This window comes from Cherax quadricarinatus, chromosome 39 (genome assembly GCF_038502225.1).
Source record: "Cherax quadricarinatus isolate ZL_2023a chromosome 39, ASM3850222v1, whole genome shotgun sequence".
Classification (NCBI taxonomy): domain Eukaryota; kingdom Metazoa; phylum Arthropoda; class Malacostraca; order Decapoda; family Parastacidae; genus Cherax; species Cherax quadricarinatus.
In genome coordinates, this window is record NC_091330.1 from 5791270 (window position 1) to 5809941 (window position 18672).

At 43.4% G+C, this 18672-nt stretch overlaps 1 protein-coding gene across 4 annotated transcripts in view; it reads right to left on the reverse strand.

Moving 5' to 3' along the window:
* LOC128696299 (collagen alpha-1(XI) chain) overlaps positions 1–18672 on the reverse strand; it is a 107669-nt gene that overhangs the window by 15446 nt on the left and 73551 nt on the right. For all 4 annotated transcript variants that reach the window (XM_053787476.2, XM_053787474.2, XM_070092304.1 and 1 more), the window contains exons 4-16: positions 12475–12637; positions 10860–11081; positions 10304–10474; positions 9023–9208; positions 8629–8764; positions 7133–7257; positions 5607–5804; positions 4634–4750; positions 3770–3958; positions 2373–2579; positions 1880–2086; positions 1039–1290; positions 353–514 (exon numbers count right to left, since the gene is read on the reverse strand). In XM_053787476.2, coding sequence (XP_053643451.2) covers positions 353–514; positions 1039–1290; positions 1880–2086; positions 2373–2579; positions 3770–3958; positions 4634–4750; positions 5607–5804; positions 7133–7257; positions 8629–8764; positions 9023–9208; positions 10304–10474; positions 10860–11081; positions 12475–12637 — 2335 coding nt within the window. The remainder of the gene's footprint in view (positions 1–352; positions 515–1038; positions 1291–1879; positions 2087–2372; positions 2580–3769; positions 3959–4633; positions 4751–5606; positions 5805–7132; positions 7258–8628; positions 8765–9022; positions 9209–10303; positions 10475–10859; positions 11082–12474; positions 12638–18672) is intronic.

Sequence of the window (18672 nt, forward strand, 5' to 3'; positions counted from 1 at the left end):
AGTGCAAAAACTGATGGAAGATCCATCTTTCCTCTACTGCCACTACTACTATTACTACTAATACTACTATTACTATTACTATTACTACTACTGCTACTACTACTAATAAAAATAATAATACATTGAAAATAATAAATAAACATTTATAACGTACGTATAGCAAATATAAATATGCTAACCCAGTGAATATAAATATTTAAGCCAAACGAAGGTGAGATACAGAAGGAACATCATAAAAAAATAATAGTATAATATACAGATGTGGATAGATATGACTTTTTTTTTGTTATTGTTGATTTAGCAGCATCAAATGAGAATTTAATTGACTGTGATAGCATAGGTAAGTACTCACTCGCTCTCCTTTGGCCCCTGACGAACCGCGAGCACCCGGGGGCCCGTCCTTGCCAGTGGGGCCTTGAGGTCCTGGATTCCCTGCCAGGCCGGTGGCCCCTTTGTCTCCTGGGGCTCCGGCAGGGCCAGGGGGGCCCATCTCGCCCTTGAGACCTGTGGCGCCCTGAAATGTGTAAATCAAGATTAGTTCTCATGTCAGTGAAGGGAGGTGAATTTTGCTAATCTATCAGTGAGCCGAATATTAGTTTACCGGACTGAAATTAGTTAAAATATAAATATATACAAGGGTAAATGTTAATCCAATAGGCTTCATGCAGTGGCTGGAGACTAGGAGTTAATCAAGTTTGATCCAAGTAATTAGAGAGTGCCTAAAATTTCTGGCATCAAAAGCTCTTTATCAACATTAAGGAAACGCCCTCATACACCCCATTAAATTTAAAACAATTTAATAGACATCATCTAAGCATTTACACACGAATAGCCTCATGACTTTTTTTTTTTTTTTTTTTGAGTATCTCTACTTACTGTTGGGATATGTATCCATTACTCTCATGCATTGCTTTATATGTTTTCTCGATGCAAAGAAGAGAGATGGGAAGACGTGGATGATAATGAAAAAAGAAGTGAAGGGATGCTAATACGGGTAAAACAAAACTTTTATTCGACCAGTAACTTTAGTCTACTTACGGGGATGCCAGAGAGACCTCGTTCTCCAGGGAAGCCTGGCAGCCCTGGGGGTCCTACTGGTCCAATCTTGCCTGGAGATCCCATGGGTCCTGGTGGTCCTTCCTTCCCAGCTTCACCTGGTCTGCCTTCCTCGCCGGGGACGCCTGGAGAACCAGGGGGACCTGGTTCTCCTGTAGGACCTGATTCGCCGGAAGGACCCACTGGACCCACTACGCCAGGAGGTCCTATTGGGCCTTGGTTTCCTGGCTCACCCTAAACAGTTCATACAACAGTTAGAAATGTAAGTTCTTGTTGGGGTTTACAGGGCCACTGACAGCTTACGCCGTATTAAATCTATGTTCGAAGATGAATATATGATATGGAATCACTGTAAAAAATGTGTGACTACAGTGTTAAATAAAAGAATGAAAAATGCTGAAATACATTTGCTTGTTAACGCACATCTTTCATTTTCACCAAAGATGTGTCTTACTCAAACGAAACTTAGCACAAGAAGCGCTGGAGGTTCGACCCTCCTCCTGCTAATCATTATTTGTTTTATTGTGGTATTTTTCCATATGCGTATGTACATAAACCATACCACGGGTGGGGATAGAACCCGCGATAAGAGAGTCACAAAACTCCAGACCGTCGCGTTAGCCACTAGGTTCTATCCCCGCCCGTGGTATGGTTTGTTTCCAATCGTGTCATTACGATTTCGTGATTCGTATGTACACGTGTACAGATACATCAAAATTCATGTTTATATATCCAGATACAAAAAAAAAAAAACATACTTTGTGATTCTGAGTCAGTGCAACATCACCTGCTAAGGAAGTTCGTCACAAACACTAAGACTTACTGGTGGTCCTCGTTCTCCAGGAGGTCCAGCAATGCCATCCTTCCCGTCAATCCCTGGAGGACCTGAGGCTCCAGAGAAGCCAGGAGGTCCTTCAGGACCCTGGCCGCCTTGTTCACCGTTGGGTCCTGGGGGTCCTGGTTGGCCAGTGTCGCCCTTCGGTCCAGAAAGTCCGGTTTTTCCTCTCCGTCCTCGAGAGCCACGGAAGCCCTGGTAAGAGACAACATTTGAAGTATTCCGAGATAAGAAACCAATATTTAAGATGTACAGCATAAACGCCGTAAGTTACATTCAACCCAACCTGTTAATTACAACTGCGGAACCGTAGCAAAAGGAGAAATTTATTACTACGACGTTTTACCCATGAGGCTTTATCGAGTACTTAATAAAACCTCATGTAGGCGAAACGTCGAACTAATCAAAGTTTCCTTTTACTGCATGTGTCTCTTTACTCTAGTTTTCATTTGCAGTTTGTAAATAGCTACTAGACACTCACCCTGGGTCCTTGTTCTCCACGCTCGCCTGCCACCCCGGGGTTACCTCGTTCTCCTTTGTCCCCGACTCTTCCCAGGAGACCAGGAGAACCCTTGTCACCTTTGTCTCCAGGAGGACCTGGGTAGCCAGGGAAGCCGGGAACTCCCAGCTTGCCTTTCTCTCCGTGGGAACCCGGTGGACCTGTTTCGCCACGAGGACCTTCGAAACCCTGAAAAGAAAGATAGAGAGAAACAATTAACAAAACGCTCTCCGGCGTATGGTAAAGCTGGGGAAATGTTCCGATTAGGTTACAACCTTCACCAGTCAACTACAGAGATGAATTGCAGTCCCGGACACAAGATACGACCAATGAAGCCTATGATGCATGCAATACGTTTCATCATTGAGGAGGTCTAGTGATGCGCATGTCTTTGCGTATCTGTAACAGTCTGATTGATCAGAGTTAAAATAAGAATCATTTCAATCATGACACTTCAGACTTATTCCTGCATAGAGCTTTGCATTATTTATATATTGCCGACTTGTTGCTGAAACTGACTTGGAATACTCACACACACACACACACACACACACACACACACACACACACACACACAAGACAAGGTGGACCGAGATAGGATGTTCCAGAGAGGGGACACAGGGACAAGGGGTCACAACTGGAAGCTGAAGACTCAGACGAGTCACAGGGACGTTAGGAAGTATTTCTTCAGTCATAGAGTTGTCAGCAAGTGGAATAGCCTAGCAAGTGAAGTAGTGGAGGCAGGAACCATACATAGTTTTAAGAAGAGGTATGACAAAGCTCAGGAAGCAGAGAGAGAGAGGATCCAGTAGCGATCAGTGAAGAGGCGGGGCCAGGAGCTGAGTCTCGACCCCTGCAACCACAATTAGGTGAGTACACACACACACAGGGATGTTAGAAAGTATTTCTTCGGTCACAGAGTTGTCAGGAAGTGGAATAGTCTGCGAAGTGATGTAGTGGAGGCAGGATCCATATATAACTTTAAGAAGAGGTATGATAAAGCTCATGGAGCAGGAAGAGTGATCTAGTAGCGACCAGTGAAGAGGCGGGGCCAGGAGCTGCAAATCGACCCCTGCAACCACAACTAGGTGAGTACACACACACACACACACACAGACACACACACACACATATATGTTTATATATATTCTGATCGGCAGGGTAAAGTCATCTTTCCAATTAGTTAAGTAGTTAATTTTCTGATTATTTAGATAAAGAAATCTAATTAATTAAGTGAAGCGAACTCCCTGATCAATCAGGTTAATTTGTTAACTCTTAATGTGTATTCTCTTCAGTCTCCATGTACTCTCCCGTCTAGATGAATCTACATATCGTTTGTCAGGCACAATTTTTTTCTTATATGAGTTTACTGGTATTACCTTCGGTCCCTCTGGTCCTTCAAGGCCGATTTGGCCTTCAGGGCCAACCTCTCCACGCTCTCCCTTGACCCCTATGTCTCCCTTGGGCCCGTCTGGTCCGTGTTCGCCCTTGTTCCCTTTTTCTCCTTGAAGGCCTCTGTTGCCCTGGTCACCCTTCACTCCGCGAGGACCTGGGAACCCAAGTGGGCCCTGTGGAAAGAAATAAACATATAAGACCTGAAACCAAGTATCCCAAATGAACCCTTCAAGAAAGCACACATCTGAGGGTATAATGGAACCACGTGAACCTTATGGGAAATCACATGTGAAAGTATAATGGATCCATGATGCTTATTATAACAATAATAATAATAATTTTAATAATAACGAGACCCATGAAGCCCATATATATATACATCTATATATATATATATATATATATATATATATATATATATATATATATATATATATATATATATATATATATATATAAGTATAATGTATATTTTGAGATTAACCGCTCTTCAAGATTTCACTTAATCAGTGCAAAGTACCTGTGTCATTGATCACGTAACACCACAATAGTAAATACAGGTGTTACGTGTTAAGTAACATCCCATAAATAAGTGTCATGCATCACGTAACACCATGCAAGACAGGTGGTACGTGTTATGTAACATCACACAAATACGTGTGTCACGTACCACACAAATATGTGTGTCACGTAACACCACACAAATATGTGTGTCACGTAACACCACACAAATATGTGTGTCACGTAACACCACACAAATATGTGTGTCACGTAACACCACACAAATAAGCGCAGGTGGTACGCGTTACGTGACACCCTACCAACCATACACAGGCGATAAATATTACCTGAGGTCCAACAGGTCCCTTGTCACCCTTGGAACCGATGGCTCCTGGGTTGCCGTTGTGGCCCGGTAAACCATCAGCTCCGACTAAACCAGGCAAACCAGGCTTTCCACGGGGGCCCTTTAAAAGGTATTCAGTCAGTCAATCAAACCAAAACTTCCCAATAACACAAGAGGTAAAACAATCTTTAACACTAGAAATAAATAAATAAATAAATAAATAAATAAATATATATATATATATATATATATATATATATATATATATATATATATATATATATATATATATATATATATATATATATATATATATATATATATAATATATATATATATAATATATATATATATATATATATAATATATATATATATATATATAATATATATATATATATATATATATAATATATATATATATATATATAATATATATATATATATATATATATATATATATATATATATATATATATATATATATATATATATATATATATATATATATATATATATATATATATATAAACGTACTTTCCACACCTTAAACATCTTCATTTTTCGTAACATTGAAATGCTAACAACAAAAACAGTACGAATGTCGTAAAGACACACATCATCATGTGGTCGGTTTCACGGTCTTGAGAACGGTCCACTTCCATGGTTTTTAATGATAGATACCATGAAGATGGAGGCTTCTCAAGGCTAAGGGACCGACCTCCTCAGTACTATCTATTCTAATGGACTGATCATATTATCTTTACCTCTCTATTGCTGTTCTAAGAAAAATAATGGAATTCTTTATACGTAAATGAAGAATAACAAGAGAAAACTGGAAGGATTTGCCGTTTAAAGATTCATTTTTAAGAACAATAATAATAATAATAATAATAATAATAATAATAATAATAATAATAATTAGGTAAAATATTACACAAAGTTCGGGTTAAGGAAGAGAATCGTGACAATACTAACAGAAGGACCTGGAGGACCTAGAAGACCTTGGGGTCCCGGTGGACCGACAGGCCCAGTGGGACCAGATTGACCAGGAGGCCCCGGCTGTCCAGGGGGTCCAGCGTCTCCCTCGGGTCCAGTGGCACCCTCGCTGCCAGGGATGCCCGGGGCACCTGGCAAGCCAGGGAAACCTCGCGGCCCAATGAATCCTCGAGGACCCTAAAAAAAAAAATTGTATCAGTGGCTCATGATCTCTAAACTGAAAAAAAATAATGAATATCAATGATTATTATCCCCCCCCCAAAAAAAAATCTCTACACAAAATTAAAATTTCTGATTTATATAAGCCATGTTTTAATCAAAATGAGTGTCTGAATAATAATAATAATAATAATAATAATAATAATAATAATAATAATAATAATAATAATGACGATCTGTAGTAACCAAAGGGTGAAAAAAAAATCTGAGATTTTTTATTCTGGGTCTATGGTAGTAAATTCAGTTTTGTTATTGATTTTATCCATAACTAAAATGTTATGTGGAGTTCCTCACGGGAAACAGAATCGTAGTTCTTCCCACCGAAGATTAGAACCCGAAAGAGACGTCCTTTACTTAATGAAGTGGAAAACGTAGATGAGGTAAACCAGTAGGTGCTTCACCGCGAGTGCATAGCACTTGTTTGCTAGTGCTGGCACTCGCAAACAAGTGTTATCGTAAACAGAGTGGTGGAAAAGATAGAAAATGCCGTCACTTTACTGGAAACGTTTCAGTCCTGGAGTCTTGGTTAATCCCGCCTGGAGTGACGAATGTCCTAGAGCCCAAACGTTACCGATAAACATGACCTAAGTAATTGCCTTGTTTGCTTTTACCAAGAATCACTAATAGCAAGCACTGGTTAGCCAGTACCTGGGGTTGGTTAAGCCAGTACCTGCGGTTGCTTAGTAACCGACATAGTCACCATCTGACAGAAACTCCGATATGCTTACCCCTCAAGGAAGGTTCCTTGATGTTGGTGAGGGGCTCTTGATTTAGGGAATTGGATCTGTGCTCCAGTTCCCCAAATTAAGCCTGAATGCCTTCCACATCCCCCCCCCCAGGCGCTGTATAATCCTCCGGGTTTAGCGCTTCCCCCTTGATTATAATAATAATAATCCGATTTGCTTACGAAAAAAAAAAAAAAAGATCTGACTCGAAAAACGAGTGGTCCAACATATCAACGTGAACTTGTCGTTTTCCGGGACGAATTCACCTGTCAAAATTACTGTTTTGTAGAGAGCGACACTGTCTCATGACTTGCTTGAACTCGTCTTATTCTTTTTGAGGACAGATTCAAAATGAGGAATTCATAAAGGATCATATTTTTATTATGGGAACTTTTCGCCGTAATAAAACGTTTTCAGAATAAAGATAGCCAAGTGTTGTCTTTTTTCTAATTTGTTTATATAATAGTCTTTGATAACCGAAGCGATAAATGGCCTATTCTTGGGTGATGGCATTTATTGGATAAGGTACTAAGAAAGATATATTCTTCTGTGAGGGCTTACCATCTCTCCTGGGAGACCAGGGACACCTGGAGACCCAGGTTCACCTGGCATGCCATCGTGACCTGTAAGACCTGCCTCGCCCGGGACTCCAACTACGCCACGGTCACCTTTCTCCCCGGGCACACCTGAAGGGGGTCACATAAGGACAAGGTCAGTCCAACTGCTATCACAGAGACATGGTAATTAACAGTGATCAGTAACACAGACAACCCAACACAGACACAATAAAATATAAGAGTCAAACTGAAGAGGCCCTGAGTATGATGGGATAATAATGAATATACTCATAATCTGCTTCACCATCCCCATGCGACACTGAGAAATGTGCAGTTTAACCCTCAGTGTACAGCAGAACTTACGTTAATGTACGCCATCAATTAATTAGTGCCTTAATTACTCCCAATTATTCAAATATATATAAACCTAACGAAACTAATAATTGTTTTATAAGGAGAGGCTTCGAATTTATAATATGCCAAGAACATTTGTAATTTACACAAAATAAGAGATGAGGGGCAAATGTTCTGAAGAAGAATCGTGAATGTTGAATGTTTAGACAACGTTTACCAAAATTATTTTTAAATATAATTAGAAGAATGTTTATATTATCAAAATGATATATAATGAAGTCTCTCCTAACATAAGATTGAAAATAATTACCTTAATTATGAAGAATAGAGAGTTATCAAATTACTTTGTCAAAATATGAAATAACAATGTGAGAATAACAAAAAAAATTAAACACTGTTACCATAACAAATCAAGATAACAAGTCATGATTAAGATACATGTGCAACAGTTAGGTATCTTTATTGTTGAAACGTTTCGCCTACACAGTAGGCTTCTTCAGTCACATACGGAGGCAGTACATATAGTAGTGAGATGAAGACGATGTAATCAGTCCATCATTACTGGAGAAACAGTACTTGAAGAGGTCAGTCCCTCAATCGTAGAGCCGATCTCTTCACCAGTTTGAGGGACTGACCACCTCAAGTACTGCTGCCTCCGTATTTGACTGAAGAAATCTACTGTATAGGCTAAAAGTATCAACACTAAAAATTCCAAACTGTTGTACGTGTGTCTTTATCATCAACTTCTCGGTATTTTATACAATTTTCAACATAACAGAGTTACATTTACTGGAGTAAATAAATTTAAAGAAAAACGCAGAAATTCACACCTAACCCACACACTGGAGTTAAAAACTAGACCACTTGATAATGGTCCCAGGAGGGAGCGGAATATCTAGTGTCATCTCCACTTGGTAGGTTAGGTGGGAATTGTTCCACCCGTTCTTTGTGTTCCTAATTTTTATTCTTTGATGTGGTAGGTCTAATGGCCCATACTAGGCAGGTTCTTCTCAAACCCAAAAACATTAACAAATAAAATTTGCCCAACCCATTTTCAAGGCGCAATCGGGGTGGATCCTAGAACGAGGAGGTTTGTTCCAACTCCCTGCATCAAGAATGGTTTATCAGAGGGCTTGGCTGACTGACCTGGTAGTCCTCTGAGACCTGCGTCTCCCTTGGTCCCAGGTATCCCTGAGAGACCTCGCTCCCCGTCTCGACCTGGTCGTCCTCGTCGGCCTCGTTGCCCTAGTCGACCTAACTGGCCCCGCATACCTCTCGGGCCCTGTGGAGAGAGAGGTGGCAGGTACAGGAGGAGGGATAGAGGGGAAGGTAGACGCTGGTCCTGGAGCTAGGACTCAACTCCAGAGCAAATTTGGAGAGGTAAATACAAATTTACAGTGTCTCTCATCTCTCTCTTTCTCTCTCTCTCTCTCTCTCTCTCTCTCTCTCTCTCTCTCTCTCTCTCTCTCTCTCTCTCTCTCTATCTATCTATCTATCTATCTATTTATCTATCTCTCACACACACAAAAAAAAAACTTACCGGTTCTCCCATGTCTCCTGGTTCTCCCTTGAGACCGGAATCTCCCTGAGGACCTTCAGGTCCGGGCAGACCTGTAAGACCCCTGGGACCAGCCACTCCCTGCATGGCCATCATGTGCTGAGAGAGCTGCTGTTGAAATTGCTCCAGCATCTGGTCAGGACCCTTCTCGTTGCCTTGAAGATTGAGCTGCGGGAGTGGACAAATTTATCATTAAAAAAATGGGGGATGTGATTTGGACCTGACTAGTTTGCACTAGTGGCTTAGGCCGGTAGGTGACTTGGACCTGACTAATTTGCACTAGTGGCCTAGGTCAGTAGGTGACTTGGACCTGACTAGCTTGAACTAGTGGCCTAGACCGGTAGGTGACTTGGACCTGACTAACTTTCACTAGTGGCCTAGGCCGGTAGGTGACTTGGACCTGACTAACTTGCACTAGTGGCCTAGGCCGGTAGGTGACTTGGACCTGACTAGCTTGCACTAGTGGCCTAGGCCGGTAGGTGACTTGGACCTGACTAACTTGCACTAGTGGCCTAGGCCGGTAGGTGACTTGGACCTGACTAACTTGCACTAGTGGCCTAGGCCGGTAGGTGACTTGGACCTGACTAGCTTGCACTAGTGGCCTAGGCCGGTAGGTGACTTGGACCTGACTAGCTTGCACTAGTGGCCTAGGCCGGTAGGTGACTTGGACCTGACTAACTTGCACTAGTGGCCTAGGCCGGTAGGTGACTTGAACCTGACTAACTTGCACTAGTGGCCTAGGCCGGTAGGTGACTTGGACCTGATTAACTTGCACTAGTGGCCTAGGCCGGTAGGTGACTTGGACCTGACTAGCTTGCACTAGTGGCCTAGGTCGGTAGGTGACTTGGACCTGACTAACTTTCACTAATGGCCTAGGTCGGTAGGTGACTTGGATCTGACTAGCTTGCACTAGTGGCCTAGACCGGTAGGTGACTTGGACCTGACTATCATGGCCTAGTAGACTTACGCGGCACTCCTCCGTTCTTACGTTTTCATGAAATAAGATACATGGACTGTATTAGGCTTTTTCACTTCCGAAGAATCAAGCGTGGAACTACCCAACTCCCATCATTATTTTGGACTATGTACTCAAATCCCTTCATTATATGAGACTGTACTCAAATCACATCACTATGTGGTACTATGTACTCATAACAACTCATTTTATTAGACTATGTGCTCGACAAGACAGACAGTAAACGTATTTTAGTTCTACTCGATGTTTATAAACAAGTAAAAGAATATAATCGGTACGTGGCTCACCGGGATCATGAAGACGTGTCCAGGTGGACCAGATATTCCGTCCGTCCCGGGAATACCGCTTCTGCCAGGGTCACCCTTAGGACCCGGGAAACCTGGAGGACCCGGTGGCCCTGGGTAACCTCTCAGCACCCCAGGTGGAACAAAGCTCACAGCGGCGGCGGCATCGTAATCCTGAAAAGGGAAAGAAAAAGAAAGGTTTTTTGCATCTGGGGTTTGGAAGTATAATATTCAACAGCGTATCGACGGGGAGGAAAAAAAGATAGACGCAAAGGCAGTATGATGAGTTTCTTTATTGACATCACTCTTTACTGAGAAAATGGTATGGGGATACCGACGAGATGTGGAAAAGGATATTAGTGTACCGTTCAGGGTATTTATTTTAGATGACCGGATCATAGTGTTGGTGTATTTGTATAAAGTTTGTCAGGAAAGAGGACAAGAGTTTCCTGACGCGGGTCTTAGTTATATTATGACCTGCAGTTGGAGAGATAGTGTTGGTGCGTCGCAATGCAGCATATAAGAGCATTTGAAACATCAGATTCTCGTGAACACTCACAGTAGAAGTCTGGTTCTCAGTTTCGTAAGACTCGGTGGTGGTGGTGTCGACGGTGTCTAAGGAGTAGACGGTCTCGTCGTCGTTGCCGCCAGCGTACTCGAGGTGGGTGGAGCCCAGGAAGGTCTGATCGGGGAGTTCCTGGTCGCAGTCGGGCATGTAGCTCTTGCAGTGATCGTATGCAGCTTCGGGACCCGACACGATGTCCAGTTGTTGAATGTCACCCTGAGGAGTGGAGGAACGAAACTATTATTACAATCACGGAGAAGCGCTAAATCCTTAGAGATCACAGAGTGCCTTTGGAAATGGGATTCCATCTTATTTGATCCCTGGAAGGGTAAGTATATATTGTTCAGACATAGAATTACGCTATGAGCAGCTCTTGGTCATTTTATGACTGACTTCTTACCAAGAGTCACCCAAAATGTACCTGGAACTCACCACTTGGAGGCGGCTGTTTACAGAACTGGAGACATGTTTGTAGAAAATGCCACTGTAGCGGGATGGAAACGTCCTAAGACAACGTTTCGCTTGTGGACCAACCTCTCTGACATGAGAAAGCTTAGTATCCAAAAGAAACGTTCGTAATACTTTTCCATTCTGCTACAGTTTCTTTTTATCAGTTTTTTTGGGTGTTTGATCTATTACTCCCAAATGTGTGTATATTATCTTCCAGTTGCTGGACGTTGACGGAGGTCAGGAAGCGAGGGAGGAAAATATAGAAGAGGACTTGACGAACATGATAAAAGTAAATTTGGGATGAGCAGAAGGGAAGGTGGTGGAGGAAACGTAAATAAAGTCGAACATTTTGTACATACTGTAACCCTTGTTTAATTAATTAGAAAACTACATGAAGCGTCAGTTTTGAAACACGAAAATAATAATTTCAGCTCCGTAAGTTACTATACACATATAAGAAACACTAAAATCAATTATATTTCTGCGAAACAATGTACAGTATACAACTTTTTCTTTGTGGGAAAAATATTTAATCAGTATTATATATGATTATTGCCTGGAGCAGAAAAGGTCCCAGAAAGGGGTCGAAATATACAGACCGGTTATTTTTCTGCGTTGTGTTTCCGTGTGGGTTATTATTGAGCACTGACAAGTGTTCACTACGCTTTCATTATAGACAGACAGAATGGACGGGCCCTGAGAAGAGCAATGTACCATACGTTACTTTCCTAAGCACTTTCATAGAGAAATGCACATCATTACTGATTCAAACTGAGGGAAGAGTGTATAATATCAAGGGGTCACATTCGCCCTTTAAACCAGAGCGCAGCGAGGATGCATCAGACAAGTTACTTAAATAGGACTTCACGTGGTCCGTAATATTTTTAAGTGGAGTTGATCCCTAGCACGGGTACAGCAGCCGCTGCTGAGCCACGAGTGGCTCATAAAATGAATAAGACCCACGTCGAGGAATATTTCTATTTACATTTTTAAACAGGGCTTCGTGCAATTTACTCATTGACGCGGTGTGGATACTTGACAAGAATAAGCCAGTGGCTACTTAGCCACTTGGGTAGATCCTACGACTATGACTTGCGCCAAGAAACATTTCTACTGACGACTGAAACACGTCTTTCCGATGGAACGAAGGATTACTCACGGCGAAGAACTTGGCCTCGAGGAGTTGCTGTCCGAGGAGGATGATGCCGGCGTTGGAGACGTGTGACGGGGAGTCCCTGGGCAGTTTGTGGGTGGTAGTGGTCTCACAGTCCACCAGCAGCGTCACGCTGTTCCCCTTCACGCTCAGTCCCAGTCTGTGCCACCTGCAGGAGGAAAGGTTAAAGTTCTGGTTATAACGGTCAAACACAACCAATCCTTGTGACATGGAAGAACAACAGCTAAAGTTCTTGTCAAAACAGTGAAACACAACCAGTCCTTCTGACATGGAAGACAACTGGTGAAAATCTCGTTTTAACAGGTGAAACATGGTCAGTTTTTGTCTCCTGCAAGACAACAGTTAAAACTCTTGCAACACCAGTGAAACACAGTCAGTGCCACCTACGGCATAGCTCTCGTATTAGCTACTAAGGAATCATCCTAGATAATGCAGATAAATGGTTCATCTTGAAATCTTGATACAGTGAATTCTACGCTTGCCTAACCTATAGGCATGACCAACTTCCACCTGTGGATTTTTCCAAGGTCACACCGCCTGCGACTGCAGTAGGTCAACAGGCCTACTGCAGTGTTCCTCCTTTCTTATGTTCTTATGTAACTCACCTGTCCGCAGTATATAAACCACTTCTCCGCGCATACACTATGTTCTTATCAAGATTGATGGACTGGTCACATCGACTCCAGGGTGAGGGATTGATTACCTCAAACTCCCTTTTCTCTGTATTGGACTGAAAAAGCCACTGGATGGCGAAACGTTTCCAAAATAAAAATTCCCAAGTGTTGCACAAATGTGTAATTCATCCTAGCTAATCATCCAGCGATGGATGTGAGTCAAGACGAAAGAAAGGCAGAACAATGTGTATCATATCACTGATGATTAACAATAACGATGAATAAGACACTTTTGAAATACTTCTGTCTCTTTATTTCTTGAAACGTTTCGCCCACACATTAGGCTTCTTAAGTCGATAGTCGAATGCAGGAGGCAGTAGAATTCAAAAAGCAGTAGAAGGAGTTTTGAGGTTATCAGTCAGTCACCATCAGTGGGAAGGCGGGGTCAGTCCCTCAAGCTTAAAGTACAGGTAAGCGGCCAGACCTTACATAGAGTAGAGGTGAGAAGAAGCAAAGGTGTCTTGTACATGTATGGTACACAATACCGACAAGATGAATTAGACACATATGCAACATCTGGGTATCTTTATTGTGGATGTTTCGCCCTCTAGTGGCTTTACCACTACAAATTCAAGGACATAGTTAGAAGAGAGTAGAACTATATACAAAAGATGAGGTAATCAATCCTTCAGCCTGAATCTAGTATATAAATGTCAGTTTTCTTGCCTGTGCTTGACATTCTTCACGACTACGGTGCTCCTCACCAACTCCAAGACTGAGGTCAGACTCATTACCTCATCTTTTGTATATAGTTCTACCGTCTTCTAATTATGTTATTGAATTTGTTTTGATAAAGCCACTGGATGGCGAAACGTCTACAATATACCCAGATGCTGCACATGTGTCTAATTTTTCAAAAATGTCTTGACTGATCATGTTGTGAATGGTAGGGTCATGATGACAAATCATGGATAAGGGTAAGTACGGCCGTACTGTGTTAGAGTACAGCGAGAGTATACCTGGAGGTACCTAGAAAGGGTTCCAGAGGTAAACTCCCCCGCTGCCAGGTCTGTGACCATGGTAAATAAGACACACAGTGCCATAACCCATCTTTATGTTTCCTTTATAAGAACATTTAACAACATGTCTGGACATTTATCAAGAGGAGCGTATCGCCACGAGGGGCCTTCATCATATTAGGACTAAAAAAGAAACCCCTCGTGGCGACATCATGGAATCTTGGTACACAGGACATCTCCACAACCTTCTTGCTTACTCCTGGCCACTATCCTTTGGGTATGACCTACTGAAGAATCCTGCTTACCAATGACAATGCCTTCGTCTGCTACACCTCCCTCACCTGACGCCGATACATAAGCGCCAAACTTCATGCCTGAAGACTACGGTGATCTTCACCACCTCCAAGATTGCCTCATTTTGTAAATAATTCTAAATTCTTCACATTATGTCCTTGTATTGATAAAACCACTGGTAGGCGAAACGTCTACAAATAAAGATACCCAGATGTTACACGTGAGTCTAATTATCAAACATTCTCTTAAATATTCTGAGCTGTTCATGGGCGTCTTTTTCCACTGAATATTAAAGTAAGCTTAAATATGCGTGTTCTTCAGAACTGCAATTTAATAATTAGGAGACGTGTGTGTATATAAGGCAGTAGCAGCAAGTGCCGCTAAAGATAAGGCTGAAGGAGAGATGGAGGAGAAGATACTACCTTAGAGATGACGTAAGGAACGAATCAGTGGGATGTAGAACGGGACAAGTAACAGGGAGGAAACGGGTCAAAGAACAGGGAGAAAACGGGCCAAAGAACAAGGAGGAAACGGGTCAAGTAACAGGGAGAAAACGGGTCAAAGGACAGGGAGGAAACAGGTCAAAGAACAAGGAGGAAACGGACCAAGTAACAGGGAGGATACGGGACAAAGAACAGGGAGGAAACGGGTCAAAGAACAGGGAGGATACGGGTCAAAGAACAGGGAGGAAACGGGTCAAGTAACAGGGAGGATACGGGTCAAGTAACAGGGAGAATACGGGTCAAAGAACAGGGAGGAAACGGATCAAGTAACAGGGAGGATACGGGACAAAGAACAGGGAGGAAACGGATCAAGTAACAGGGAGGAAACGGGTCAAAGAACACGGAGGATACGGGTCAAGTAACAGGGAGGATACGGGTCAAGTAACAGGGAGGATACGGGTCAAGTAACAGGGAGGATACGGGTCAAGTAACAGGGAGGATACGGGTCAAAGAACAGGGAGGGAACGGGTCAAGTAACAGGGAGGATACGGGTCAAGTAACAGGGAGGATACGGGTCAAAGAACAGGGAGGGAACGGGTCAAGTAACAGGGAGGATACGGGTCAAGTAACAGGGAGGATACGGGTCAAAGAACAGGGAGGAAACTGGTCAAGTAACAGGGAGGAAACGGGTCAAAGAAAAAGGAGGAAACGGGTCAAGTAACAGGGAGGAAACGGGTCAAAGAACAAGGAGGAAACGGGTCAAGTAACAGGGAGGAAACGGGTCAAAGAACAGGGAGGAAAAGGGTCAAATAACAGGGAGGAAACGGGTCAAAGAACAAGGAGGAAACGGGTCAAGTAACAGGGAGGAAACGGGTCAAAGAACAGGGAGGAAACGGGTCAAGTAACAGAGAGGATACGGGTCAAAGAACAGGGAGGAAACGGGTCAAAGAACAGGGAGGATACGGGTCAAAGAACAGGGAGAATACGGGTCAAAGAACAGGGAGGAAACGGATCAAGTAACAGGGAGGATACGGGACAAAGAACAGGGAGGAAACGGGTCAAAGAACAGGGAGGATACGGGTCAAAGAACAGGGAGGAAACGGATCAAGTAACGGAGGATACGGGACAAAGAACAGGGAGGAAACGGGTCAAAGAACACGGAGGATACGGGTCAAAGAACAGGGAGGATACGGGTCAAAGAACAGGGAGGAAACGGGTCAAGTAACAGGGAGGATACGGGTCAAGTAACAGGGAGGATACGGGTCAAAGAACAGGGAGGGAACGGGTCAAGTAACAGGGAGGATACGGGTCAAAGAACAGGGAGGAAACGGGTCAAGTAACAGGGAGGATACGGGTCAAGTAACAGGGAGGATACGGGTCAAAGAACAGGGAGGGAACGGGTCAAGTAACAGGGAGGATACGGGTCAAGTAACAGGGAGGATACGGGTCAAAGAACAGGGAGGAAACTGGTCAACTAACAGGGAGGAAACGGGTCAAAGAACAAGGAGGAAACGGGTCAAGTAACAGGGAGAATACAGGTCAAAGAACAGGGAGGAAACGGGTCAAGTAACAGAGAGGATACGGGTCAAAGAACAGGGAGGAAACGGGTCAAAGAACAGGGAGGATACGGGTAAAAGAACAGGGAGGAAACGGGTCAAGTAACAGGGAGGATACGGGTCAAGTAACAGGGAGGATACGGGTCAAAGAACTAGGAGGAAACGGGTCAAGTAACAGGGAGGAAACGGGTCAAGTAACAGGGAGGATACGGGTCAAAGAACAGGGAGGAAACGGGTCAAGTAACAGGGAGGAAACGGGTCAAAGAACAAGGAGGAAACGGGTCAAGTAACAGGGAGGAAACGGGTCAAAGAACAAGGATGAAACGGGTCAAGTAACAGGGAGGAAACGGGTCAAGTAACAGGGAGGATACGGGTGAAAGAACAAGGAGGAAACGGGTAAAGTAACAGGGAGGATACGGGTCAAAGAACAAGGAGGAAACGGGTCAAGTAACAGGGAGGAAACGGGTCAAAGAACAAGGACGAAACGGGTCAAGTAACAGGGAGGAAACGGGTCAAGTAACAGGGAGGATACGGGTCAAAGAACAAGGAGGAAACGTGTCAAGTAGCAGGGAGGAAACGGGTCAAGTAACAGGGTGGATACGGGTCAAGTAACAGGGTGGATACGGGTCAAGTAACAGGGTGGATACGGGTCAAGTAACAGGGAGGAAACGGGTCAAAGAACAAGGACGAAACGGGTCAAGTAACAGGGAGGAAACGGGTAAAGTAACAGGGAGGATACGGGTCAAAGAACAAGGAGGAAACGGGTCAAGTAACAGGGAGGAAACGGGTCAAAGAACAAGGACGAAACGGGTCAAGTAACAGGGAGGAAACGGGTCAAGTAACAGGGAGGATACGGGTCAAAGAACAAGGAGGAAACGTGTCAAGTAGCAGGGAGGAAACGGGTCAAGTAACAGGGAGGAAACGGGTAAAGTAGCAGGGAGGATACGGGTCAAAGAACAATGAGGAAACGGGTCAAGTAACAGGGTGGATACGGGTCAAAGAACAAAGAGGAAACGGGTCAAGTAACAGGGTGGATACGGGCCAAGTAACAGGGTGGATACGGGTCAAAGAACAAGGAGGAAACGGGTCAAGTAACAGGGTGGATACGGGCCAAGCAACAGGGTGGATACGGGTCAAAGAACAAGGAGGAAACGGGTCAAGTAACAGGGTGGATACGGGCCAAGCAACAGGGTGGATACGGGTCAAAGAACAAGGAGGAAACGGGTCAAGTAACAGGGTGGATACGGGCCAAGTAACAGGGTGGATACGGGTCAAAGAACAAGGAGGAAACGGGTCAAGTAACAGGGTGGATACGGGCCAAGTAACAGGGTGGATACGGGTCAAAGAACAAGGAGGAAACGGGTCAAGTAACAGGGTGGATACGGGCCAAGCAACAGGGTGGATACGGGTCAAAGAACAAGGAGGAAACGGGTCAAGTAACAGGGTGGATACGGGCCAAGCAACAGGGTGGATACGGGTCAAAGAACAAGGAGGAAACGGGTCAAGTAACAGGGTGGATACGGGTCAAAGAACAAGGAGGAAACGCGCCAAGTAACAGGGTGGATACGGGTCAAAGAACAAGGAGGAAACGGGCCAAGTAACAGGGTGGATACGGGTCAAAGAACAAGGAGGAAACGCGCCAAGTAACAGGGTGGATACGGGTCAAAGAACAAGGAGGAAACGGGCCAAGTAAGAGAGTGGATACGGGTCAAAGAACAAGGAGGAAACGGGCCAAGTAACAGGGTGGATACGGGTCAAAGAACAAGGAGGAAACAGGTCAAGTAACAGGGTGGATACGGGTCAAAGAACAAGGAGGAAACGGGCCAAGTAACAGGGTGGATACGGGTCAAAGAACAAGGAGGAAACAGGTCAAGTAACAGGGTGGATACGGGTCAAAGAACAAGGAGGAAACGGGCCAAGTAACAGGGTGGATACGGGTCAAAGAACAAGGAGGAAACGGGCCAAGTAACAGGGTGGATACGTGTCAAAGAACAAAGTAATGAACAACAGAGCATGAAACAAGAGTCTAGTTTAATTAAATAACATCACAGCAGAAACAAAACTTCAGGAGTACTCAGCAGTGATAATAATAATAATAATAATAATAATAATAATAATAATAATAATAATAATAATAATAATAATAATAAATATTAGTACATTATTATTATTATTATTATTATTATTATTATTATTATTATTATTATTATTATTACTTTATCTTTTGTTCATAAATTTGAGATGTAAGATGAACATG